Genomic DNA, 26,873 nt, shown 5'->3' with positions numbered 1-26,873 from the left:
AATACCCATGCCCAAAAATATCCAGCACTGCTGCAGCATTGCAAGAATTGTAATAAACTGAATCTTTGTGCAAAAGTGTCACACATTTTTTGGCCTCAGGCTCAGCTGAACTGTCCCCTCCAGCTCTGATCAACTCAATCACCTCTCAGACTACATCCTTCAAATACCATAACAGTTTTCTGGACAACTTCCTCATCCAGATTTCCAACTGAACCAGCTGGCCAAGGAGAGAGCTCAATGTGGCTTAAGAAAAGAACAGTGACTTACCCTATAAAACTGTGTTTTTTCAAGATGCAATTAGTGAGGATCCCACTATAAGTGCTCATGAGCCTCGTACACGTAATTCTTTGGATTCTTTTCTGCATGACAGTGTTTGTCAGGGCCACATAGGCACCCTGTGCTTCCTCATGCTCCTATTCATGGGCATAAAGGGTGGAGTGACCACAACACTCCTTTGGTTCCCTTGCAATTCAAAGCCCATGTTAGCTGAGGCTCTGAAAGTGGAGATGGATGGCAGGTAGTGGGATCCACACTTGAAGAACCACAGTTACAGTAGGATAAGTAACTGCTCTTTCTTCTCTGAGTATGCATCAGTGTGGATACTACTGTAGGTGACTGGCAAGCAGGATCCTCTCAGGATGGTGGGAATGAGGCATATCAGCTGTGTCAGTTGAAGCAAGTATCACTCTCCCAAATTTGGCATCTGATCTAGCAGCTAATTCCAGCATATAATGCTTGACAAACATGAGAAAATTGTTCCACACAGCTGTCCTGCACTTTTCAGATATCAGTACACTTCAGAAGCAGGCAGAAAATATTTTTAGGGCCTAGGGGAGTGAACCTTAGTAGTCTGTGAGAAGAGATACACCAACTAGCTGGTAATACAGATTCAGACACACAGCATTACCCATTTTGACAGCCTTTACAATGAAATAGCGTGGCCCATGGAGTGGCCAACTCTGGTCACAAATAGACATGGGAACAGCAAAGGATTTGGTTCTCTCAGTGTAATACTGCAAAGTTCTGGAAACATGCAGAGTGTGAAGTTTCTTCTCCTGTTGCGTGGAATGAGATCTCGGGGAGAACTTAAGTAAGCTCACTCAGTAGTTTAAATGAAACTCCGAAACTACCTTGGAATTAATTTGGCATGTAATGCAGTACATGGGGGTTCTACCAGGAGTACCTGAAGCTCGTTCATTCTCCTGACCAAGGTGATGATTACCGAGACTACTGTTTTGAGATGGATGAAGCACTCTGAGAGGGACTCAGAGGGTGTCTCCATAAGCTTTAGGAAAAGTACCTGGAGGTTCTATGCTAGAGTAGGTTCTCTGAGCGATGGATAAGCATGCATCTGGCCCTTGAGAAACTTGGGCACAGACAGATAAGAGAAGACAGAGACCAATTGTACTGGTGGATGATACACCAATACTGATGTCAGGTAAATGCTGACTGAGCTAAAAGAAAGTCGAGAGTGTTTTAATTGTAGCAAATAGTTGAGGATCTTTGATGGTAAGGCATGAATGAGAACTAGACCATATTGAGTAGCCCATACCAAGACCCTGTTCCATTTGGAGAAGTAAGTTTTCCTGCTCTGTACCAGGATTTCTTGAACCTGTTAAGAGCAGTATCTTTCCATGGAGCTTAATCTGATAGCACCCATGCCAATAAGTGTAGGTACAAGTGGAAACTTCACCTGATCTTGTGACAACAGGACTGGGTGGCCTGGGAACCCGATTGATGGTTGTGTGGACATTTGTAAGAGGTATTTCAGCCAGAACTACCTAAGTCAGGAGGGAGCTATGAAGATGAGCATGGCCTAACTGTGTCTGGCTTTGGTAATCACTCTGATTCTGCTTGTCTTCAGTGGGAAGCATACGTACCCAGGCCTTGATTGCACTGCAGAAGGATAGCATCTGGTGATGCTCTCAGGCTCACGCCATCTCCAGAATAAAAGTTCAGACACTTAGCAAAGAGGACTATCAGTGGAGCCCCCCAGTGATAAAATATCAACTTGGTGACAGACTTTAGCAGCGAACACCTGCAGTTGGTGACAGTTTCTGCTTACAAAGTCTGCCAAATTGTTACTGACTACTAGGAGATGCAGAGGTACTGGGATTATGACATAGTGACACCATGTAGTGCATAGCTGATATGCTGCCCATCACACTACACTACTGAGTGTTGCAGGACAGGGCAGAACTTCCCGTGCACCACTCTGATAGCTCTGAGTTTTAAGAGCCATATGCAATGCCATGTCCTCTGGGGGACATGTCCCTTGCATCTCTAAATGGTTCAGAGCTCCCCAGACTGAGTAATGCCAAGATCAGGGAAAGAGTCATGTTGGACATTGTTGAGATGCAGCCACCAGTCTAGAACCGAGAGGACATCAGATGGCATTAGGACTTTCTTGCTTACGGGGTGTATTACAGGGGAGTAGACTTACCTGAGCCAGAGTTGTAGTGACCTCAGATGAAGTCTAGCAAGTGTGGTGCACATGTTCATGCAGACATATGGCATAATCATGAGAGACAAGTTTGTATTGTTGTAACCAGGTGCATTTTAACCATGGTCAGTAATGAATGAAGTGAGAGGAATGTGTCCTCTGGCAAGTAAGGCCTCATTGCCATGGAATCTATCCTGGCCCCTACAATCTCTATCATCTGTGATGAGATAAGAAACAATTTCTCACTGTTCACCAGGAAGTCCAATGGAATGAAGAGAGAGAGGGTGTAGTTGAGGCTTGTCAGTGTTTCCTTATGTGATTGGCCCCAATCAGACAGTTGCCTATGCAGGGTTAAACATGGATTCCTTTCTTTTTTAGGTTTGCCATCACTATGCAAGGTATTTCATAAGGACTCTCATTGCAGTGGAGAGTCTATTTTGTACCGGTAATGTATCGGCCCCATTGTAAACCTCACGTACTTCCTGTGGACCAGGTGGATGGCAATGTGAAAGTATGTGTCCTATATGTCAAGCCACAAGCCAGTGCTGAGCCACAAGAGATGAAATGATGGCTGCAAGTATTAGCATCCTGAATCTGAGGCAGCATATGTACTCGTGCCATCTCCTGAGGTCTAGGACAGGAATAATAACCTTTCTTCTTCAGAATAAGGAAATGTTAGGAGTAGAAGCCTATTTCCCTGTATTCTTGCAGCAGCTCCTCTATAGTCCTCTAACAAGGCTACTTCTTGTTGCCATAGGCCGTCAAGGAAGGATCCCTGTAATGAGGAAAGGTAGTGTGTAGAGGGCAAGGAATGAATATGGATGGGGTAGCCATAAGCTATGATGTCTAATACGCATTTCTCCATCTGTAATCTTTACCACCTGTGATGGAAAGTGGTGAGGTGATTTCCAAATGTCTGCTTTGGGTACATGCATGTGTGAGTATACCGATAGAGATTTAAAAGACCAAAACCAAACTTTATTTAAAACTGCTTACAATTTAATTAAAATAACGATTTAAGGTTTAATTTCCTCCTACTGCTTACTCCCTGTCTGATGTTTTAATCTCAGTAGTGAACTGTCATGTCCTAAACAGAGGATGATGATTTTGGGAAAGAAAAAGCAATAGTGTAAAAGCAAAAACATGAACTCATGGGGAAATTTTTTTTCATGCAAATACAAATGATACATTATCTGTTTTAGGCATTAGGGGAGCTTTTCTGTATTCATTTTTATGTATTAGTTTAACAGAATATTTTTCAAACTTTTCCATTCATCGTTAACATTTTCAACATCTTAGCAATTTGGAGCGAGACACCTTCATTTTGGATTAATTTTAAGGTAGTCCATGAAGTCTTTTCACCCTTGTAGCAAATGATATGTTTCAATGAGACATTTAAAATCCCACTCAATGATTTGAAACCTCTTTAATTTAAATCTGTTTTAGCTTGAGAGATCTGTTTCTAAGCCCATTATGACATTGTCTCCTTTTCAAAGAGGGTATCTGAGAGAGCCCACTGAATGTCACCATCTCTATGCACTTCCTTCCCACTACATTGTAACCATTTCTCAAAATATTTTTTCTGTCTCATAATGCAAAGCATCAGCAAGAAGGGTAATTATGCTAACTACTTGTCAATGTCAAAATCTAACATAGCTTTAGAGATTGATTACCTCTGCTAATTGTCAGCAAGGGTGTATCAGTGAGACAAATACTTTTTATAAAAGGGTATTTGAAATGCATATGCTGCAGCAAAGTTTCATACGTTAGAAGGTCAGGGTAATTTCACATTTCATTTTATATTTATTAATGAGAGGGAAAGAAAAGATGGAACAGGGACATATGAACAGGTAGGAATTCTGTATTCTGAATGATACCTTTAACCACAGATGACTCTGTGTCAGTGAAACTAAAATCCACTGTTAACATAACCATGACTGACAAAGCGCAAAATATGCTAATAAGACACTTAAGAAGGATGCCATCAATGCTGCCAGCAATTTCTGGGCCCAAGGGGCTGTAGTTAGTATGCCCGTTCCCTTTGCATAGCTTCATTTTCTTTTCCTTCTCCTCCCCCTTTACTGTTGAGAATGTTCAGGACTCCAGAGTCCACACTGTAAAAGTGAGGGACCGTATGAGGATCATCATTGATTATATGGAGATATACGTATCACACAGAGCTCGAAGCGTCCTTCAAAGGTCGTTGAGTCCAGTCCCCTGCCTTCACAGCAGGACCAAGTACTGTCCCTGAGAGATTTTTGCCCCAGATCCCTAAATGGCCCCCTCAAAGATTGAGCTCACAACCCTGGGTTTAGCAGGCCAATGAGCTATCAAACCACTGAACTACCCTTCTCCCGCAAAAAAGAGAGAAGCTTGTGGAAGTGAACAATATGCAAAGGAGTCAAAGACAAGATTTTTTTTTCACCCATGAGCCAAAGGATTTTCAGTTAGTTAGATTTTCTCTACTCAGTCTACACTTCAGTGTGGACAGTTGACTTTTTTCAGGTAAATCTACAGCAACTTAAACATTGGGGGCACCATGAAGAGCTTTATACAACTTAATTCAAATTTATAGGGATTTTAAAAGTCCAGCAAATCTTACAAGGTATTAAGAAGACTAGGATATTATTATTACAATTACATTGATAATGGAGGATCTGCTCCCACAGAGGGAATATTACATACAGAGGAATCAGAAGAAAACTGAGTCTCCAGGACACCGTAGGTGTATTGCCACTCCAGCCACTGACATTTGAATAATACTTTGTGGGTTTGGCACTTTACAAACATTACTTAATACAGTCTCACAATACATCTGTTAAGTACATGGATAATTGTGTGTGTGGCATGGAAGAGCCTGGATGATCTCTTCCTGTCCTCACCACCTTTTAAAAAAAACACCTGGAATTTCCCAGGTAATACAGAAAAAACAAAAATCCATAAATGGAACTATTTGACTTGACCCTACTGGAAAGCCTAGTCCTGCATTAAATCACAGAAAAGCAGGGCTGGAAGGGATCTGAAGAGGCCATCTAATCCAGCCGCCTGCACCGCGATAACAAATCTAGATGATCCCTGACAAGTGTTTGTCCAACCTGTTCTTAAAAGCCCCCCAATCATGGGGATTCTACAACTTCCCTTGAAAACCTATTACAATGTTAACTATCTTCACAGTTAGAAAGATTTTTCCTAATATCTAACCTACATCTCCCTTGGTGAAGATTACACCAATTATTACTTGTCCTATCTTCGGTGGACATGGAGAACAATTGATCGCTGACCTTTTTATAGCAGCTCTTAATATATTTGAAGACTGTTACCAGGTCTCCCCTATCCCCAGTCTTTTATCAGTTCTTTTAACCTTTTCACATGTTAAGTTTTCTAATCCTTTCATCATTTTTGTTCCTCTCCTATGGACTCTCCAGCTTATCCACATCTTTCTGAAAGTGTGGTGCCCCAAACAGGACATGGTACTTCAGTTCAGGCCTCACTAGCTAACTAGAAGACAAAAAACCCAAACCAAACAAATGTGTGTATACATAATATATAAATACAGTGCAAAATGTAATTCAAGCTCACCTATGTTGAATGAACTATGTAGGTATATATGTACATCTCTATTCCAATATAATGCAACCCGATATAACACGAATTTGGATATAACGCAGTAAAGCAGCACTCCAGGGAGGGGTGGGGCTGCACACTCTGGCATATCCAAGCAAGTTCGATATAACTCGGTTTCACCTATAACACAGTAAGATTTTTTGGCTCCTGAGGACAGCATTATATTGGGGTAGAGATGTACATGTGTAATATTTCTGACTCATGTATTTGACTACATATATTCACATGCATTTCCCCAGTTCTTTATGCATTGTGGTAATATTTGTCTTTGTCTAAACAACCCAGTGCATCTTGCCAGTTGAAGTTCTGTGGTGATTTTGCAGAATGCCTTTTCAACTAATTTATTTGGAATAGAAACAAATTTACACTCTCAAAAGCAATTAAAAAGATAAAAATAGACCAAATACTTTAGCTCTGTATGCTTTTTTAAAAATAAAGGAAAAACCATCACATGATTTATAATATGAATTGCAGTTCAGCATATTTTTCAGTAGCAATTATAAGTTACATATTGTCTATGCATGCAAATTTGATGCAGCGCCCAAAGCACTTAGAAGCACACTCTTCCTGTATTCTTTATTCAAGCAAAACGCCCATTGAAGTAAACTAGAACTTTGTCTGAGCAAGGTATGCAGGATGAGGTCCTTTAATTGCCATGCTACAAACTTTTTGTTCTAATGTTTTGCTTTGGTCAAATTTAAACACTTACCCTCTCCTACTTTTTAATATGTCTCATTCCTACATCAGCAAAAAATTAACACTAGGCCACACTATAATTTAATTTTGCTAATTGAAATGTAACACTGCACAGCAACTTTTGTATCCTCTCAGCAACACAAGCAGCAATAAAAGACAAAAATAAATTGGTCCTTTACTCATGAGCTCAAAATGTTGCAGACGCAGCTTGCTCAGCCACTGTAGGAGGGAAAAATTCATATTGTTCTGAAGCTACATATCATTCATCATTTTACCTATCTAGATATTCATACAGCATTCACCACCATGATAAGCAGCAATGATGGGATTTCAAGAGCTACACTTCTTCCCTTTTCAGGTGGAAGACTGGCAGGTATAACGCAGGTAATTTACGTGTGGGGGGGAGGGAAAAAGATAAGATCCTTGGCAGGGAAGGGGTAGAGATGGTGGTGGTCATAGGGTAGATACAAACAATAATGTGTTTTAAGAGAACATCACTTTGAAAGCAGCTCTCCAATCTAGTTCAATTTCATCTATGCCACTGACCCACCTCAAGTTACCTATAAAAATGTGGAAAACCAGAACTGTAGGAAGTTATTCCTAGGTTTATATATGAGTCAAAGTTGTTCATTAATAACAAATCTCTCAATTGGCTATACTGCATGTTTATGTCTACTGAAGAAAAAAATGAAAATAAAGCCTTAGCTTACTATAACAAAGGCAGTGAATTTTCCACCACTGGTCTATAATGATTGACAAAGTACATTAATGAAAGGTCGTTATTACTGATTTACACTTCTACATTTTGTCAGGCTCCCAATATTGAGACTACTGTCAACACAACCCTTTACAGACAATATAGATCAAACACCCAACACAGAGTTATAAATTTGCACAGTTGCTTCCTTTCCACCCTCACAATCCCAATCACTTTTGACTGATACCTTTGTGGAAGTTTTGGGAAACCTGAAGTTGCTTACTGGTATCTTCTCAGAGATACTGATATCCTTGAGCAGAAAATGCACAGTGAAGGAAACCTCAGGCTAAAACTAAATCTCGTCCTACATCAATGACTTTTAAAAACATTTTTCTGCCCCTTTCGTATGCTACTCTTACCCTTTGTACCTAAGGACTTTGCACTCACAAACTCCCTTCCCTGATTCTGGTACTAATTAGACATATCAACACACTAGCTATACTTGGATGAGAAAACAAAAATGAAAATAACACACTGGTCCTTGATACTCAGCTTTGGGCAAGGAACACAGAGCACAGCTCAGGAGGGTGAAAGGTTTGGTTCCTCAAACATAAATAAGAGCACCCTCATTCCTATTATAAATTATGCTGGTCGGCGATGGCCCCAAGGAATCATGATGGCAGCTGGGAACTGCCAGAGCACAGGGAAGACTCATATCCACTTTCCCCAACCATGTTAGCTGCAGGGAGGGGGCTCATTATAGGAGCAATTACACCAGCTCTATACCACTGGAAGATTCCTCTACCTTGGAGTGATCCTCCTGTGTGTCTGGCTATGGTTGCTTTGCTCCCACAGCATGGCCCAAAGCAAGGATAATTCAGGGATAGTCTGAGGCATTATTACATGAAAAACACTATGAGAAAATGTATACAGTAAAACATGCATGTTTATTGCAACATTGCCAGCAACAAAACCACCTTAGCCAATGCACCACGCTGCTAGTGGAAGATTATAAATATCTGCTCCTACACAATCATGGACACAGCAGCACCTGATGCAGATTTTGCAACTGTCATTAAGACTTTTCTTACTTCTGAGGCTTTACTACTGTAGTATGACCTACTTAGGGCTACCCTGGAAACTTCAGCTACTATGGAATGTAACTGCCCACCAGAGCAAAGTTGCCAGGAGGAAAATGTCACACCTCTTTGCAAGTGTTTGCACAGGCTTCTTGTGGCATATAGATTCAATTTAAAGTGTCAGTTCCAAGGTTTTTGCCACCCCAAGCAGAAAACAAACAAACAAACAAAAATGGCCACGATCGCGCTCTGCAGCTCTACTGCTGCCTCTTCAGTCTTCAGCGGCAATTCGGCGGTTGATCCTTCGCTCCGAGAGGAACCTGCCATCGAATTGCCATTGAAGAGCCGGACGTGCTGCCCCTTTCCGTTGGCCACCCCAAGCACCTGCTTGCTGGGCTGCTGCCTGGAGCCAGCCCTGTCAGTAATGATCTTTAAAGCCCAGAATTGTCATGGACCCGGGTATTTATGAGACTGTCCCCTGGCCCTCTATCCTGTCATAAAAGTTCAGATCAGCTGGGACACACTAATTATTGGAACATTCATCTGAATATTCCACTTCTGGCGGGAGGGATTTCTCAGCCCATGGCCCCCTTATTTTGAGTTTCTTATCCTTAACAGTTCATAAGAGTCTGAATCTAGTGACTTTTAGGGCAAGATGCAGTTATCTTGTTCAGCATCTGATGAGATATTTTGTGCTTTAAATTTTTGTAACTGTCAGGATGACAGGCACCATGGAAATTGAAGAAAGAAAGAAAGAAAGAAAGAAAGAAAGAAAGAAAGAAAGAAAGAAAGAAAGAAAGAAAGAAAGAAAGTCAGCCTTTTATTTAGCTATTACAATAAATGACAGATACTCTCATTATGAAATTCCCCCAGCTCTTTATTATCCTACTTGAACCTTAGAACTATGGCACCTGACTTATCTGTACTGTAGATTGAAATACATTTTTAGGATAATACAGCAAGATTTTAGAGCAGTTCTGTTGGACAGGGAGAATGGATATTTCCCAAAGGCAAAGACCAACATCACATGGCTGATCCAATCAGAAGAAAACAACTGACAGTCCTGAATACAGGTTCTATGCAGTGTCTTCACCTTCCATTGCCACAAAATATTTTTCATAATGTAACTCAAGAGAAGAGGCTTAGATGATAACAGAAATAACAAGTCATTTTACATTCAGATAAAAAATGTGACAATCATTAAACAGACTTTGCATGGACTTTAAAGCAAAGCTTCCAGTGACTTAATCAATAAGTTTTCTTGTACTGACAAAGTGGATTAGGCTCTGATAAACTGTTTTTGTTGTTGTTGTTGTTGTTGTTGTTGGGGTTTTTTTTTGAAAAACAACAGAATGGACCAAGGTATGGCAGTAACTTTACCTGCTGCCGCTTCTCAAATTCCAGCTTGATGCGGGACTTGATGCAGTTGCAGGTGTCCTGATATGTCTGCTGCAGAGCAAGTTCCATGAGGTGCTTGTGGTATGCTCCTGCCAGGTTTCCACAGATAAAAATGATAGCGTTTGCCAATATCTAAGGGTGTAAAAAAAGAACAGGCGAGTATGTGAATTTCTTTAAATGAGATACAGTATCAGGAAATAATCATAAGCAGCAGCAAAATAGATTTTTGTAGTTAATATGTTTTGTTCCTGCCTGAAGTTTATATTTAATGGACCTTCTCCTTTCAAAAAGCCCTATTAATTACGGTTACAAAATCCCCAGAGATGACTGTTTTTTTTCATTTTTTTAAAAAAACTTAGAACTCTGATGAACAAATGTGTTTGCCTGTTTCATGATATACTGAAAAAGGAATTCAGTTCATGTTCTGTGTGCAATATTAAGCACTAATTAGGTACTGGCATGCTTTACTACTGCTAAGTGACAGTCTTTTCTACTAATAACTAGGTTATTAAGGTCTTTCAACAGACCATTTTCTTTAGTAGTATGAAGTACTCATAGCCAAGAATCCCCCAAGTAGGAGGCTGCCAGGCATTTCTTGAGGTTCACCCACCACTATCCTGGAGTTAGAAACATTAAGTTTCACACAAAAAACAAGCGCTAAGGTCTGATACACAAAAGGAGCTAGGTGTCTAAGTCCTAGTTTTAGGATCCACTGAGAGTCACAAAAATTCCACTGTACCCAGTTAGTGCCTAAACTCATTTGGCACCTACATTTTGCAGTAAAAGCTCCTTAGTGTGTTTCTGATTCTGACCATGTGCACTTTGCTGCTTCCCACTAGGCACCCAGACACCTATCTCATGCCTATGCAGCAGAACAATTCACCAACCAGGGGAAGACAGGCATTTGTCTATCTAAGTTGCATGCGGGGCCTGATCCAGTAGGTGACCTGTAAGCATGTCTACTGGATTGGACCCCTCAGCTGAGTTCACACTCAACAGCCAAGGAGGAGCTTCCTCGTAACTTTTAGTGCAATGGTTAGGATACTCACTAGGGATGTAGGAGACTCCCAGTTCAAATCCCACCTCCACCTGTGGAGGAGAAGCGATTTGAACAGGGATCTGCCACCTCTCAGATGAGTGCTCTAACCACTGGGTTTTGTGGGTCTCTCTCAGTCTCCCTGTTCAAGTTGCTGAACTGTGGATAAATAATTAAAAAGTCATTGGAGTAGGGGGGACTAAACACTGGGTTTACCACATCCTAGACCAATGTGCAAAAACCACCAGGCTACACAGTCATTCTCATGTTGCTTACTCTCTCAGTTCCCTCTTTCCCTCCCTCCATGTATAAATATACAATTAGGGCACTCATATCTTATCTTTGCCCTGTAATGACATCATGCAATAACCATATAATTGTGATTAAGGCATTTGAGTTTTTGTGGTGCCAGATTAAATTGATTGTTAAAAGACATATTACATGCCCCCCTTCATAATTTCACTACAGAGAGAACCACCTTAAAACAACATTAACTCTGTTCTGTATTCATACAATGAATTATTTTTACATTAAAAAAATCATAAATGAACACTAAACTAGAAATGTAAAAGAGGATGTTACCCTTTGCTATTTTTAATGATCTCAAAATATGAATTATCATTTTTTTTAGTTTAACTTTTATGGCCAGATTCACCAGTATATGCCAGGCGGTTTCTGTTGTTCTGTCATATTGGATCAGATCAATGGTCCATTTAGCCTGGTATTCTGCCTTCCAACAGTGATCAGTGCCAGATGCTTCAAAAGAGAATGAACAGAACAGGGCAACTATCAAGTGATCCATTTCCTGTTGTCCAATCACAGCATCTGGCAGTCAGAGGTTTAGGGACACCCAGAGCATGGAGTTGCATCCCTGAGCATCTTGGTAATAGTATTGATGGGCCTATTCTCCATGAATTTATTTTATTAATTTTTAACCCATTTATACTTTTGGTCTTCACAACATCCCCTGGCAATAAGATTGACTGTGGGTTGTGTGAAGAACTACTTCCGTATGTTAGTTTTAAACCTGCTGCCTATTAATTTCATTGGGTGAGCCCTAGTTCCTGTATTATGTGAAGGGATAAATAATACTTCCTTATTCACTTTCTCCACAACATTCATGATTTTATAAACCGCTATCATATCCCTCCTTTGTTGTCTCTTTTCAAGATCAACAGTCCCAATCTTTTTAATCTCTCCTCATACAGAAGAAGTTCCATATCCTTAATCATTTTTGTTTAATTATCTGTACCTTTTTAAATCCTAATATGTTTTTTTGAGATGGGGTGACCATAAATGCATGTAGTTTTTGAGGTGTGAGTGTACCATGGATTTATAAATTGGCATTATGATATTTTCTGTCTTCTTATCTATCCCTTTTGTAATGGTTCCTAATATATTGTTAGCTTTTTTGACTGCCACCGCACAGTGAGCGGATGTTTTCAGACAATTTTCTTCAATGATTCCAAGATCTCTTTCTTGAGTGTTAACAGCTAATTTAGATCCCATTATTTTGTATGTATAGTTGGGATTATATTTTCTAATATGCATTACTTTGCATTTAGCAACACTGAATTTCATTTGCCATTTTGTAGTCCAGTCTCCCAGTTGCATGAGATGCCTTTGTAACTCTTCACAGTCTGCTCTGGACTTAACTATCTTGAGTAAATTTGTATCATCTGCACACTTTGCCACCTCACTGTTTACCTTTTCCCAGATCGTTTATGAATATGTTGAAGAGCACTGGTTCTGGTACAGATCCTGGGAAGCACCACTGTTTACCTCTCTCCATTCTGAAAACTGACTGGCATACTGGATCAGATCAATGGTTCATTTAGCCTGATATCCTGCCTTCCTACCCTTTGTTTCCTAGCTTTTAATCAGTTACTGATCATGAGAGGACCTTCCCTCTTATCTCACAACTGTTTAGTTTGCTTAAGAGCCTCTGGTGAGGGACCCTGCCACAGGCTTTCAGAAAGTCCAAGTACACTGTATCCACTGGATCATCCTTGTCTACATTTGTTGACCCCCTCAAAAATTGTAATAGATTGGTGAGGCATGAGTTCTCTTTTCAAAAGTCCTGTTGGCTCTGCCCTAACAAATCATGTTCATCTATGTGTTGAATAATTCTGTTCTTTATTATAGTTTCAATCAATTTGCTTAGAACTGAAGCTATGTTTAAAAAATTGACTTCGTATTAGCCAATCAATTAGTCATCTGGTACAGAAGCTGATTTAAGTGACAGGTACATAGCACAGTTATCAGAGAGGTAGCCGTGTTAACTTGTATCCACAAAAACAATGAGGAGTCCAGTGGCACCTTAAAGACTAACAAATTTATTTGGGCATAACTTTTTATTGGTAAAAAATCCACTTCTTCAGATGCATGGAGTGAAAATTACAGACACTGGCATAAATATATATACTTACAAGTGGAGAACCAGTATATATGGCAGAGGGGCATTTCTTGCAAATGATGGCATATATCACATTAGTAGATGGGCAGGTGAATGAGCCCTTGATGGTGTGGCGACACCATCAGAGGACCCAGCCACATTTGAGTTCCTTCAGAATTCTTGCGTGAATACCATCTGGTCCTGGTGACTTATTACGGTTTAATTTATCCATTTGATCAAAACTCTCCTCTACTGACACCTCAAGATGGGACAGTTCCTTGGATTTGTCACCTAAAAAGAATGGGTCAGGTTGGGAAATCTCACTCACATCCTCTGCAGTACAGACCAATGCAAAAAATTCATTTGGGTTCTCCACCATGACCTTGTCTTTCTAGAGTGCTCCTTTAGCATCTCAATAGTCTGACTGTTTGGCAGACTTCCTGATTCTGATGTACTTAAAAAAATGTTTGGGCTAGTTTTTGAGTCTTTTGCTTAGTTGCTCTTCAAATTCTATTTTAGCCTGCCTAATTGTACTTTTACACTTTACTTGTCAGGGATCATGCTTCTCTCTATTTTTTTCACTAGGATTTGACATCCAATTCTTAGAGAATGCCTTTTTGCCTTGAAGCACCTCTTTTACTCTGTTGTTTAGCCATGGTGGCATATTTTTGATCCTTGTACTATTTTTTTTTTAATTTGAAGTATACATTTAATTTGAGACCCTATTATAATGTTTTTAAAAATTTCCATGCAGGTTGTAAGCATTTCATTTTTGTGACTGTTCCTTTTAATTTCCATTTAATTAGCTTCCTCATTTTTGTGTAGTTCCACTTTCTGAAGTTAAGTATTACTGTAGTGGGCTTCTTTGTAATTTCCCCTTCTCCATTAAGGATATTAAATTTAATTATATTATGGCTGCATGCACACAGAGCTTCTCTCTTCATTCTACCCCTCCTTACATGCCCCTGCTTACATACAAACACACACCATTTCCAACTCTCTTTTGCACACACACATATTTCCCAGCATATATGAACGTATATAAACACACATGCTGTTCACTACTTATCTTCTTCCTCCTGCATCCTTTATATTTCCCCTCTCCACACGGACACACACAGTGTTACCTCCTTCCTTCTGTCTTCCCTGCTAAGTAGATTTGGAGCAACAGCTTTGGAAAGAAATAGCTGGGATTTAACGTCCATTTTTGCTGTTATTTTTCATAGCTGAAAGTGTATCTGTCAGTACTGGCTGGTACCAAATAGTTCCCTCAGAGATACTCATTCAGAATTGCCATATTTCAAATTGGCTGCCATTTCCCATTGTTCTCAGTGGGACTGAGGTTATATGCTGATGCCCACTTTCAAAATGGCTATCGCCTTTCATTGTTCCCAGTGATAATTGGCCCAGGGAAGATGGGGGCTTTTGTAAAGGCATCATTCAATGCACTCTCTATTCGCAGTACTGCATGCTAGGAATGTGCAGCTTTATTCAACTATACAGTGTAACCCTCCAACTCTCTTACCATAAGCTGGGCCCAGCCAGGACTAAAGATTGCATCTCAGAAGTGTTGCTGCCTTATTGGCAGGCAACCCTCCCTTGAGCAGATAGGAGGCTGGAGGGAGCTAAAGCCGCAGCCCCAGATGTTCCAAAAAAGGGGAGCTCTGATGGGTTCTTTACCCCACAGACCAGTAGGGTGACCACCTTTGAAATGGAAAAATAACCCAGCACACTCCCACGTAAGCCAAGCATGCTGCAACCTCAACCCCCAACCACAAGGCAACTCTACAACCACTACAACTTCAACACCACTTATAGTCTCTAGCGAGATAACGTATATAGATAAGATTGATAACACTGCATGTCTCCTAACTCTCGGGTGACTCAAACCCTCTCTCACATACAGGCACTTGCCTGTTGGTGGGCTGACAGCTGCTGTATTTTTAACAGTTTTGATCTATTATTGCTTAAACTCCAGAAGGGGAACACTGCAGTATCTTTAGCTGAATACAGAAACTTTTAACATTATATCTCCCAGTGCAGTGGAATAATAATGCAAACCTTCAAAATATTAAAAAGCATTTTAAAAAACCTGGCAGATTAAATGATTTTTCTGGAAACTGGCAAATCCATACAAAAAATAAAAATAAAAGACAGGCCAGCCAAATACTAGCCAGGTGATAAACCTAGAGACCAAATGCCTGGGAGAGAGGACATAGGCCCTCTCCCTGCAGTGTCAGTTGAAAGGAAAGAGGGAAAGCAGCGAAGAGAGCCAGAAATGGAGGGAACACCCAGCTCCTGTCACAGACAGACTGTTTTTACTATGTTCCTAATCCTGATTTGGGAAATTCTGCCAAGTGAGGTTTCCCTAGGGCCTGCCACACCATTGCGAAGGTAGCGACAACCCGACAGACAGTGCAGCTGACTGCTGCAGCTGTTACCACCTACAGCCTGATCACTAAGTTATTTCAGCCAGGAGGAAGAGCAGAAAGCTTATATCTAACCTTGTTACCATAGCATGAGGAGGATTCAGACCATCCCTTGGAGCTGAAAAGCTGTTTCTGAAACCCAGACAGCTCTGCAGATCATTGGATCCCCCAGACAAGACAAACAGCGGGAACAGTGCCTACAGCAGCTACTGGTGCATCACCATCAGGGACCTGGACTCGGGACTGACATGTTAGAGGTAGGTTGCCAATTTTGGTTGGACGTATTCTTGGAGGTTTCATCATATGACATAATCTTTAATTAAAGTTTAATCTTTAATTCCTGGAGACTTCAGGACAATTCTGGAGGGTTGGCAACTCTAGTTAGAGGGCTGACTTAACATTAAGAGTCAAGGAGACTTTGTGAAAGAAAATAACGGTTTCTGGAACTCTCTCTCAGTCTAGTCATAGTCATTTTTTTCTTTCACAAAGTCTCCTTGACTCTTAATGTTAAGTCGGCCCTCTCTCTCTCTCTTTCTCTCTCTCTATATATATATTATAACTCATTCTTTGCATTTCTGTGTTTATCATTTCTATTATTAATATAAAGTTTATTGGAGTTGTCTGGTAATTTGACAATTGTGTACTTTTTTATGAAGTGAGTACAGTATCCACTGTTAGGATGAATTACCCATTATTTCCCAGGAGGCATAACCATTAGAGCATCAGTTTGAATAATCCAGATCATCAGAGGGAGCAGTCATGAGTTCAGCATAGAGACCCACGTTGGCAGAAAAAGACTCATGACCTCAGGAAATAAAGCACATCCCACATCTCCTGAGTTTGCACCCTCAGAGGTGCCAGGGCATTACAATAGCAAAATCCACTAACTAAACAGGAAGTAAGGGCGGAGTGGAGCATGACTCCAACCCATAATATTCTGAGTAACCCAGTTAAATTCTCGATCACCACTTTACTACAGTAGTGTCTTATGGCATCAGAGGGGAAAAGAGGAATACTCAGTCTCCTTAAGAACAATGGGACATGGATGTCTAGACCCTTCCTGGCAACCTAAGAACAGCATGCTGCTTCTTTCTCGTGGAGAACAATGAGAAATGGCACCCACTTTGAAAGAGAGAAGTTCTTCATGAAATTCTCTGTTGTAGAACATTATTCTTCAGCCTTCAGCCCCATACTTACAGTTATGAAGAGCAGTGGGAGAGAGATAGACTGTGAGCCTTTAAAAAATGTCAAATGTAGCCTAGTTCCAAAATTTCTCTAAGTTTAACTTATATGAGAATTTGAAGGATCTATGTTAACTTCTTTGTTAAAATAATTTAAGATGAAAAAGATTTGACACACTGTGCTATATTTCTTTAAGGGGCCATTTTAAAATTAATATCAATTCCTAAACTAATTAACAGTTTCTAAACTCAAAAGTAGGTACTGTAAGTCTGGATGGGGGGCTGCACTATATTTCTCAGACATAAAGAAGTCTGAATTTCTGTGTTAAGTGCACAACTCAGCATAACCTTAACTGGTGCCTCCATAATCTGTTACTGGAGGAGATTACTATGATGAGAGAAATGCAAAAAGAAAACTGGGCCTCAGATTAAAAGAATGAGTAAATATATGAGTGTTTGGCGTAATCAGGGTTAAATGTAAGAAAGACAAGATAGAAAGGAAAATAGAAAAGAAGAAATGTGCTCTATCCTTCTCCAGTCCCTTTTTTGTTCATTGCTTATTACACTTTTAGGGGCAAGGGCAGTGTATTTTACCATCCGTAAAGAGCTAGCATGCATTTAGGTACTATATACATAATAATAAGTACATAGCATATGATAAATAGACATTCTTCCTAAAATAAAATTATGTTTGTGCTTAAGGTGAGCAAATTATCAAACAGAAACATTCTGACAAACATGGCACCAGGGAATTTCAATTTGGTCTGTAATTCTACTCAAGTTTTTCAGACATATGAACTTTTACATCCATGAATAAAATTCTGCACTGTTTTCATGCTGTCTACATTACATCACAGCTACAAACACTAATGGGAGATACTGTGCCCCTGAGAGTTGTCATTAGAAGTAGCCCAAAACTAGCTCCCTTATTTAAACTCTCCTCTCAGCTTTGTGAGTGCCTTTTTAAATGAGACCAGAACCAGGCATACTGGAAAACAAACAAGTACCTTGCAGGAAGAATCATTAGGAATGCCTGCATTACATAACAAAGCAGAAGGGCTGCTATGGCTTATACTTTTTTATCCTAGGTAGTAACTGCAAATTATATTCTTATTATTTTTATTTTTCCCATAAATGTGAAATCCCTTCATAAATCCTGCTAAGTGCTTGAGTTCTTGGAGCAAGGAGTTTCGCAGAGTCATTATGCATTGTGCAAAAGAGCATTTCCTTTTATCTGTTTTAAATTTGTCTTGATCGATCTTTGTTAGGCTATTTATTATTTTGTATACCTCTATCGTGTCCACTCTTATTAGTCTTCTGTTTAGAGTAAATAGCCCTAAACTCTGTAATCTCTCTTCAGCATGGACCACTTCCTTCAAAACGTAATCTGGTGCTCAAATTTTACTGAGTCCTTATTTCAAGAAAAATCCAACTGATTTAATTGCCCAGGTACTGCCTTCACAATTTGTCCCCGGAGGAGAAGTATAGCTATAATCCCAAAGAAATACTTTGAGAATAAGATTTTCAAAAGTGCTCAGCATTGCAAAATTCTCATCAATTTCAGAGCCTTTTTGAAAATCCCACCCTAAATGTATCTGCTCTTAAACATTATCAAGACAGCTTGATAACCCACTTGAGCCACTTAATTTGGCAAATGAACCCTAATAGACATTAAAAATGTGCTAAAATGCCAAAACCTATGTACAGTTTTCATATTGGTAATAGATCTAAATTCACAGCAGGTTGAATACATTTTAAGTATGACTCATTTTCTGTAAAAGGAGCTAGGATTTGCCCGCATATCATTCAAAACCTATAACATAATGTATTATAGCATAATATAAATTTCAGCATACTATGAGAAATTAAGCATTTTTATGTTGTGCCTAAAAGTTAAAAATCTAACAGATGAAATCAGTGTTTTGGTAATGTTTTATTTTCATCGACATGATTTGAATTTTTAAAGGTGACGATATCACCAGTCCCCTCCTTAAAGGAAATGGCTAGAACAAAAAACATCAATAGGACAGGGAAGATGGTCAAGGTTCTAATCTAGAACTTTGAAAACCCAGTTCCCATTCCCTACTCTGCCACAGACTTCCTGTGTGGGCAGGCTACTTACTGCTACATTCACAGTGTGGCCTTATGCATCTAACTGCCACTTTACGTGCCCAGGTCCAACATTTAGGCACCACTGATATTCACAAAGCCATCACTCAGCTGATACCTACATTTCCACTGGTAAAACACTTAAATTTCTGTTGCTGAGCATGCACATAGCCACGTAATTCCTGCCACTGCCTAGCAGCTTGGCGCCTCACTCAGGCTTAAGCCTCAGCAGAATTCACAAACTAGATATTCATCCACTTCTCACCTGTGGGGGATGCTCAACAGCTGCCTAATCGCATGCCTACCTGACTGGGCTCCCACAAGAGGAGGTGATAAAAACAGTGGTGTCCCCTCATAGCCCAGTGGCTAGTGCACTCACCTAGGATCTAACAGACCTGGGTTCATTCTCACTGGTTGATTTGGAGCAGGGATCTGAATGCAAATTTCCCAGAATGGCCCAATCACGGGGTTATTCTGGGGTAGATCTCTCTCAATCCCTACTGTTGAACCTGTTCCACCTTGTATACATAACTGATTATTCACTGGGCTAGAAGAGAGAATATGAGAATGACTATATAGCCTAATGGTTAGTGCATTCTCTTGAAAGACCCAGGTTCCAGTCCTCTTCCAATGATATTTAAGTATTTTATACAAAGTGGAATAGCTTCAAAAGACAGAGAGCCCCAGCCTAGAATACTCCATATTCCAGTGGCTACAACACTCACCTGGGATGGGGAGAGATCTGGATTCAAGTTCCTGCTCTGAGTCAGGCAGTACGGGGACGTGAACCTCTGATGCCCATCTGCTGGAGGATTACTCTAACCATGGGACTAAAGGATGGAGGCAATGCTTCCTTCTCCTGCATTATTCTTGAGAAAGCGCTAACCTGGCTTAGGTGCTTAACTCCAGGAGGTTTAGGCCACATCTCTCTCCTCAGCATTTCCTATGGATTGATTTAAGCAGCTTAGTATACTAGCCTCTGGGAATCCCTTTTTAGGTGCCTAACTCTCCCACTGCATTGTATAGGGAACCTGCGTGCCTGACTTGCGGTTGTGAATTCCCCTAGGCAGAAGAGCACCTAAAACATAGGCAATGCATTACACAGTGTTGCAATACCCCCCTTGTCACACTCTAGACCCTAGTCTGTCTGTGCCTCTCTTCTGTTACTTCCCTATTTCACAGGAGTGTTGTGAGGATAAATACATTAAAGATTGTGAGGTGCACAGACACTGTAGTAATGGGGACCATATAAATAAAATAGATCACAAAGATTTATTAAAGCTCCAGTTTTTTGGGTTTTTTTTACCACCTCACTTTTTCCCATACTCCCCTACACCCAGATATATGTATTCAAGGATAATTGTAAGCAAAATATATGGTCTTTGAGTAAAATGTAATTCAAAACACCAGCACAGACTTTAATGCTATTTTGTCTACAAAATGCTGCTGACTTGAAAGCATATTCAAAGTTATTTTCAGCCAAGAATCAAGTCACAGCAGTATATCAGAGATGCAGTCTTATATGTATATTCCTCTTTTCATGAAAATGGAAAATGTCCTGTTGTTCCCCATTTCCCTCCTATGAAAGAAAAACAAACATATCTTCCCCTTTCAGAAAGACACCTATAGTATGATGAAGAAAATTAACAAGTTGTTTACATGGAAATTGGAAATGAAATAACTAGATCATTTGTATTTCACACTGTTAGTTATTTCAGTGCAAGTCTGTGTGTGGACACTAATTTTGGTTTAAGACTGCCTTTCATGGGGTCGATACCCCCCATTGTGGGGCACAGGGCCATAGAAAGAAGAAAGCAGGAGCTGAGGGCCAGAAATCTATCCCCAGGTAGGTGACTCAGACTCCGGGGGCAGAGTCAATGCAGCCTCCCTGACCTTTGGAGCAGTGGGATCTAGAGACCTGGGCAGTGGCACCTTCTTCTTCAGACAGTAACCACATCCAGTTTTGGGTGGGGCGTGGGGTTGGGGGAATAGGCCCGGCCTACACTCCACTGGGTCCCAACCCAGGGCCCTGAGGGTCTGATACTCCTGTGTTCAGGCTTGGTCTCTCGCTGCAAGAATCCTTTTCCCTGAGTCACTTCCTACCCTTACTTCCAGCATTGGTAGTCTCCTGGCATCGGCAGTCTCTTCTCTGCCATCCCTGGTGGTCAACTGGCTGTCTGCAGGGGCCTCAGCACAGTTGACCTCCACAGCCAGGGGCTCCAGCAGCTTCCTGGCAGGAGCTTGCAACATACATCTGCTCTCCTCCTCAGTCAGCCCAAACTGAACTGAGCTGCTCCCTTTCATACTCTGTCTCCAGCCGGAGCATGCCCAACAAGGGGGAGGGGGAGTGGCCTCTTCAGCCGACAGGTGTGTTTAACCCTAGTTGGGGCAGTGTGGGGTTGATATACCCCGTTACATTGCCCTCTTCCATTATAACTTATCTCAATAAGACTTTATTACAACAGAAAGACTATAAGAATGTCCGTTAAGAAAGGAGAGGTTATTTATCTTGTACAGCAACTGGAGTTCTTCTACATGGGTGTCCTTATGGGTGCTCCATGTCAGGATGTGGGCACGACTGTGCACTTTTGACTGGAGATTTTCATCAGCAATGTCTGCAGGTCCACACCAGCAACTTAAACATGCACATGCTCCAGGACGAGGGCATATAGGGAGGGGACCCACCACCACTCCAAATCCTTCTCAACCATGGAAGTCCCACAAGTGACCCCAAGGCAGAGGGGAAGGTGGGTGGGTAGTGGAGCAGCCCTAGAGACAAACATCTCAAAGAACTCCAGTTACTGTACAGGGTAAGTAATATCTCCTTCTTAGAGTAGTGTCTTGGAAATTGTGTAACCTTCTGTTATGAGGGCTCGAAATTGTCCTCTCTGATCATGTGACAAGTGTACAATAAAGGATGAACACTTAGAATAGTTCATAAAATCAGATTTCGCCATCAGGGCTTAGTAATATTCTACTTAGTAATATTCTAATTGCAGTATGGCAGAGAAGAGGCTTTTTTGTTCCAGTCTTTTTTCCATTCATTGATTTCCTCCATATCCATAGAGTTGGGTGCAGGATGGGAAAATAAATATTCTGAGTGTTTTGGAGGGATGCAGTACTTTTTGCCATCCCTTCAGCATGTAGGTGGTGTGGTAGCTTGCCACAAAGAATAGGGTTAGCAGACCACCATTGAAGGGCAAGGCAATTTGGCCTTGAGGAGATGTCTGAAATATGTTGAGGCTGCTGCATCTCCTTCAATGGGATGTGCAGGGTCTCTGCTACATGCCTTCATAAGGTCCTGAAAGGCCTTGAAATTGTCAGCATAAGATGGTGGGGGAGGTATGACAGACTTCTCTGGTGGGGAGGAGGATTTGTGAGATGGCGATGTTTCTTCCTCCATGGGGGTTCTTGCCCCCTGTAAGATCCTGCTGTGTAGAAAGATCCAAGGGCAGTAGCTGTTACTCTTGACATGCCCCTTTATGACATGGACCCTGTAGAAATGGCCACCTTAAGGGGTCCAAGGGTTCCAATAGGCCCACCGTGGTGGGGTGCAAAGGAAAAGGGCAGGACCACACTGTTGTCCTTGTCAATGCTGCGTGTGTCCCCTGCTACAATTTACAACATTAGGGTGTAGCCCAAGTGAAGAAGGTTGAAAAGGGAAACTCTGTATAGATATTCACAAATCTGATGAGATGTCATCTCTTGTGTTAATCTGAGGTGGCAACCAGTGTTGGTACAAGTGGTCAAATTGGTACTGGGATCGGAAAAGGATCTGTAATTGAATCGTTACTGGGTGATGTTGATATGAAGGTACCAGATGGTATGAGTTGGTACTGGCTGGTGTCTGTGTATCCTCAAAGAGTTTATGAGGGACTGGAGGCCATGATGGTTCCAATGGGTAAGACATTGTTGAAGATGGTAGTGGAGGGTAAGTAGGCTCTGGGAGATGAGATGGTACTAGTGGGGAGTGACTCTCAGTACCCCTCAGTAATGGTGTCTCAGGCTTCTCAGGATCTGAAGGCCTGCATTGATCAAAAGCCTGGACAATACCAGGAACTCTGAGTAAGAAACATTGGGAATCAGAATACCTAGTGGTACCAGAGACAGTACTGAATTATGATCAGTGCCTTCTTCACATGTGGTTGCTGCAAGTGGTACTGATGATGACTTCAGTTTGGCTTTGCAGTCCTTGTTTTAGAAGCACAGAGTCATTGTTGATGTGTGTGCCATTTTAAGTAGTTTTCCAAACAGTTTCTCAATATGTGGCATGATCATCTTAGCTGGTGCCTTGGTCTCGGTACTGGATGGGATGGGTGTCTCAGTCATACCTGTAATGAAACACAAGGTTTCCTAAGACCCAGATTTAGGACGTGACTTTCCCTTTCTCTTCTCCTGCTGTGGGAAAGAGGGTCTTCTCTTCTTCTATGGTTTAGATCATGGGTTGGCAACCTTTCAGAAGTAGTGTGCCAAATCTTCATTTATTCACTCTAATTTAAAGTTTCACATGCCAGTAATACATTTTAACGTTTTTAGAAGGTCTCTTTCTATGCGTCTATAATATATAACTAAACTATTGTTGTATGTAAAGTAAATACAGTTTTTGAAATGTTTAAGAAGCTTCATTTAAAATTAAATTAAATTAAAATGCAGAGCCCCCTGGTCCAGTGGCCAGGACCTGGGCAGTGTGAGTGCCACTGAAAATCAGCTCACGTGCCGCCTTCGGCACCCGTGCCATAGGTTGCCTACCCCTAGTTTAGATGGTTCTGAAGAGCTCCCAGGGTCTGCTTACTGTTGCAGTAGAGACAACTGGTGGTGCTCTGTGGATCTGATGTACAGGGGAGGAGGGACTTGGATCCTGTGGGTTTCTGGGTGTGGTCTATTAACTGAAGTTTGAGCCTGTCCTCCTTCAATTTCTTAATGTGTTCTTAAAGCCTGAGCAAACCTTATTTAGAGGGGATGTGAGATTCCCCAAGGCAATGGAGGAAGCATGCAGGGGAAAGACCTATGGCAAGTCTAGCAGAGTTTGAAGCCCAGGGTCTTGGGCAAAAGCCTACACTCAAGGCTGTGGATCAAAGGCCCGAATCAGGCCCCAGCCTGAAAGGGTAAAATTACCTTTTAAAAGCACAAATTTTGCTAAACAAAAATAAAGAAAAAAATACAAAGAAAGTATAGAAAATAACCATTTTTTTGCAAGACATGCTGCAAACCATGAAGCTAGCTAATGGATGCTGTGATGCTCTATCTCAAGCCACAGGCAACTGAGAAGGAACTGGAGTGGTGGGAGGTCTACCCCTCCCTACATGCCCGCAGGTGCAGACCTAAGGATACCGCTGGTAAAAATCTCTTATCAAGAGTGCATGGGCATGCACACACACATCCTAATGTGGATCACCCACAGGGACACTACTGGAAGAACTGTTCTGTGTTCTCATGTGTAATTCATTCAAAAATGCAGGTAAATCTATGATACACAGTATTGTTTGTATGTCATATGCTGATATAGCAATATCATAACAAGTCACTATATGTATCCAAAAATATTCATGTAATTCTTATAGATTATCTTAATGTATTTAGCTAATGCTCACTGTAAGTATAGTTACACTATACCCATCATCTTTAAAACACTTCAGTTGCAAGTTATATTTTACAGTATTTAGAACACAGCAAATGACATCCATCTTCTGGTTACAAAGCAAGATTCAGAGTTATTCCTGACACATTTAGACATATTTGGAGAAAACATAAAAGTGACATTTGGTTAAGTGTTGAAAAGAGAAAGAATCGTGGGTCTGTTTTTTTAGCTACCACATGTGCAATTATCATGATTATGTGCACAAATTGTATTACTGAATGCACAAATTACCAGAATTGGTCAATTAATAACAACACTTACATCTTCTATATCACCTTTCATGTATAGACCTTAAAGTGCTTCACAAAGGAGAGTAAGCATCCATGTTCCCATTTTACAAAAGGCAAAGAAAAGTGAAGTGACTTACATGAAGTCACACAGCAGGTAAGCAGCAGAATTAGGAACACACTCTTGAACACCTGACTTCCATGTCCATACATATGCGCTGAGCCATGCTACCTCCTAAAGCCCATGGCACTCATTAACCTTCCTCTTAACTTTTAAGCTGCAAGACTAGCAACTGAAATGACCCAAAAATTGGGACTGTCCCTATAAAATTGGGACATCTGGTCACTCTATGTGTGACCAAGGGCTGTAATGTTGAACACTTGTTCATTATGCTGTAATTGACAGGTTAGAATAATTTTTCACTGTAAGGCCTGTTTTAAGAGATCTTTTGTCACTGTGTGTTAATATACCAATTTTTATATTATTTTATTTTTTAAAAGTCTGGTGGGGGGGGAATAATCTAGCATGAGCAACCACAACGATCCATTACACTGATCACCAGCAGGGTTTGGCCCCTTGACCCCTTGACTTTTAGTTCCCCAGCAAAGAACTCTACCATTGGAATTAAATTAGTAACTACTATCCTCTATATAGAGCATATGTATACTAACGGAGGACATAAGCATTCTGCTAGTCAGTTACACTGGTATTTGCTAGACCGCAGTAGAATACTGAGGGTCAGGATTCCTGATTATGGAAGGGGAGTATTGTCTGCTTGTTAGGGCAGTAATTAGTGATGGGGTTGGTGTGTTCAATCTGAAATGCAGTATAGATGATGAATGAGTCATGGGACAAAAGTAGTAAAGCATGTCCTAAGTTTGAAAGGGGGAGATTCTAACCCACACTAGTGAAAGATTTTAGATCACCGGATCATCCTTCAATAGTGTTTCATGGTGAGATATGGGATCTTCATAACAATGGAAAGGGGAAACGCCCTATTTCTTCGCTCCCTCAGGACTTCTAACATTCAAAAAGTATAAGCAGCTTTAAAAGCTGCTATTAGAAATACATGTTTTTACAAAGATTATTACAGAAATGTTTTCATCTTCCCTACAAATGTGAAATTACTTCTCCATAATAAAGATGTCTCAAGGTCCATCACAGGCAATATTTAGTTCTTAAGCCTTGATAGGTTTACGGTTTTGTATCTCATGGAATAACAGGGCTAGAATCAAGAATGTATACCTTTAGAATGCAAGGATCCTGTATTCCAATTTGATAAAACTTATTGTTTTAAAGTCTTTAAAATTCATGACATTATTATTAAGGCTGCAAGTTTGCATGCAGGTACCGCCCCCGCAGCTCCCATTGACCGTGGTTCCTGGCCAATGGGAGCTGAAGAGCCGGCACTTGGGGTGAAGGCAGTGTGCAGAGCTACCTGGCCACACCTCCACCTAGGAGGTGAGCGAGGGGATGTTGCTGCTTCCAGGGAGGCATGAAGCCAGGTAGGGAACCTGTTGGCCATACCAATCCCTCCCCAGCACCTGTGGTGCCTGTGGGCCACCCCCCCCCCACCCAAGATTTAGTCAGGGGTATACAGTAGAAGTCATGGACAGGTCACAGACAGTGAATTTTTGTTTACTGCCCATGACCTGTCCATGACTTTTACTAAAAATACCTGTGACTAAAATGTAGCCGTAAACAATTTTATAAATTTTTAAAAGAGTCTAAAGCGGTGGTGTCCAAATTTTTCCTGTCGTGCCCTCCTGTTACCAGTAATGGAGTCTGTCCGTGCCTCCTCCATTCCATTAATGCGCAGCTAAAGCTTCCTCTGCAGAGGAGTTTGGGCTGAAGGCAGAGATGGGGTCAGAACTGGGAATGGGGGAGGAGCTGGGTCTAGAGATGGAGCTGGCCTGGGGG

General features: G+C 41.0%; 1 protein-coding gene across 2 annotated transcripts in view; it reads right to left on the bottom strand.

Moving 5' to 3' along the window:
* The window catches only part of ADCY2 (adenylate cyclase 2), a 393,903-nt gene that overhangs the window by 202,055 nt on the left and 164,975 nt on the right, over window positions 1-26,873 (bottom strand). For both annotated transcript variants that reach the window (XM_032786515.2, XM_032786517.2), the window contains one exon: window positions 9,920-10,069. In XM_032786515.2, coding sequence (XP_032642406.1) covers window positions 9,920-10,069 — 150 coding nt within the window. The remainder of the gene's footprint in view (window positions 1-9,919; window positions 10,070-26,873) is intronic.

Source organism: Chelonoidis abingdonii, chromosome 2, assembly GCF_003597395.2.
Source record: "Chelonoidis abingdonii isolate Lonesome George chromosome 2, CheloAbing_2.0, whole genome shotgun sequence".
NCBI lineage: Eukaryota > Metazoa > Chordata > Testudines > Testudinidae > Chelonoidis > Chelonoidis abingdonii.
This window is presented reverse-complemented; position numbering and strand designations above follow the sequence as displayed.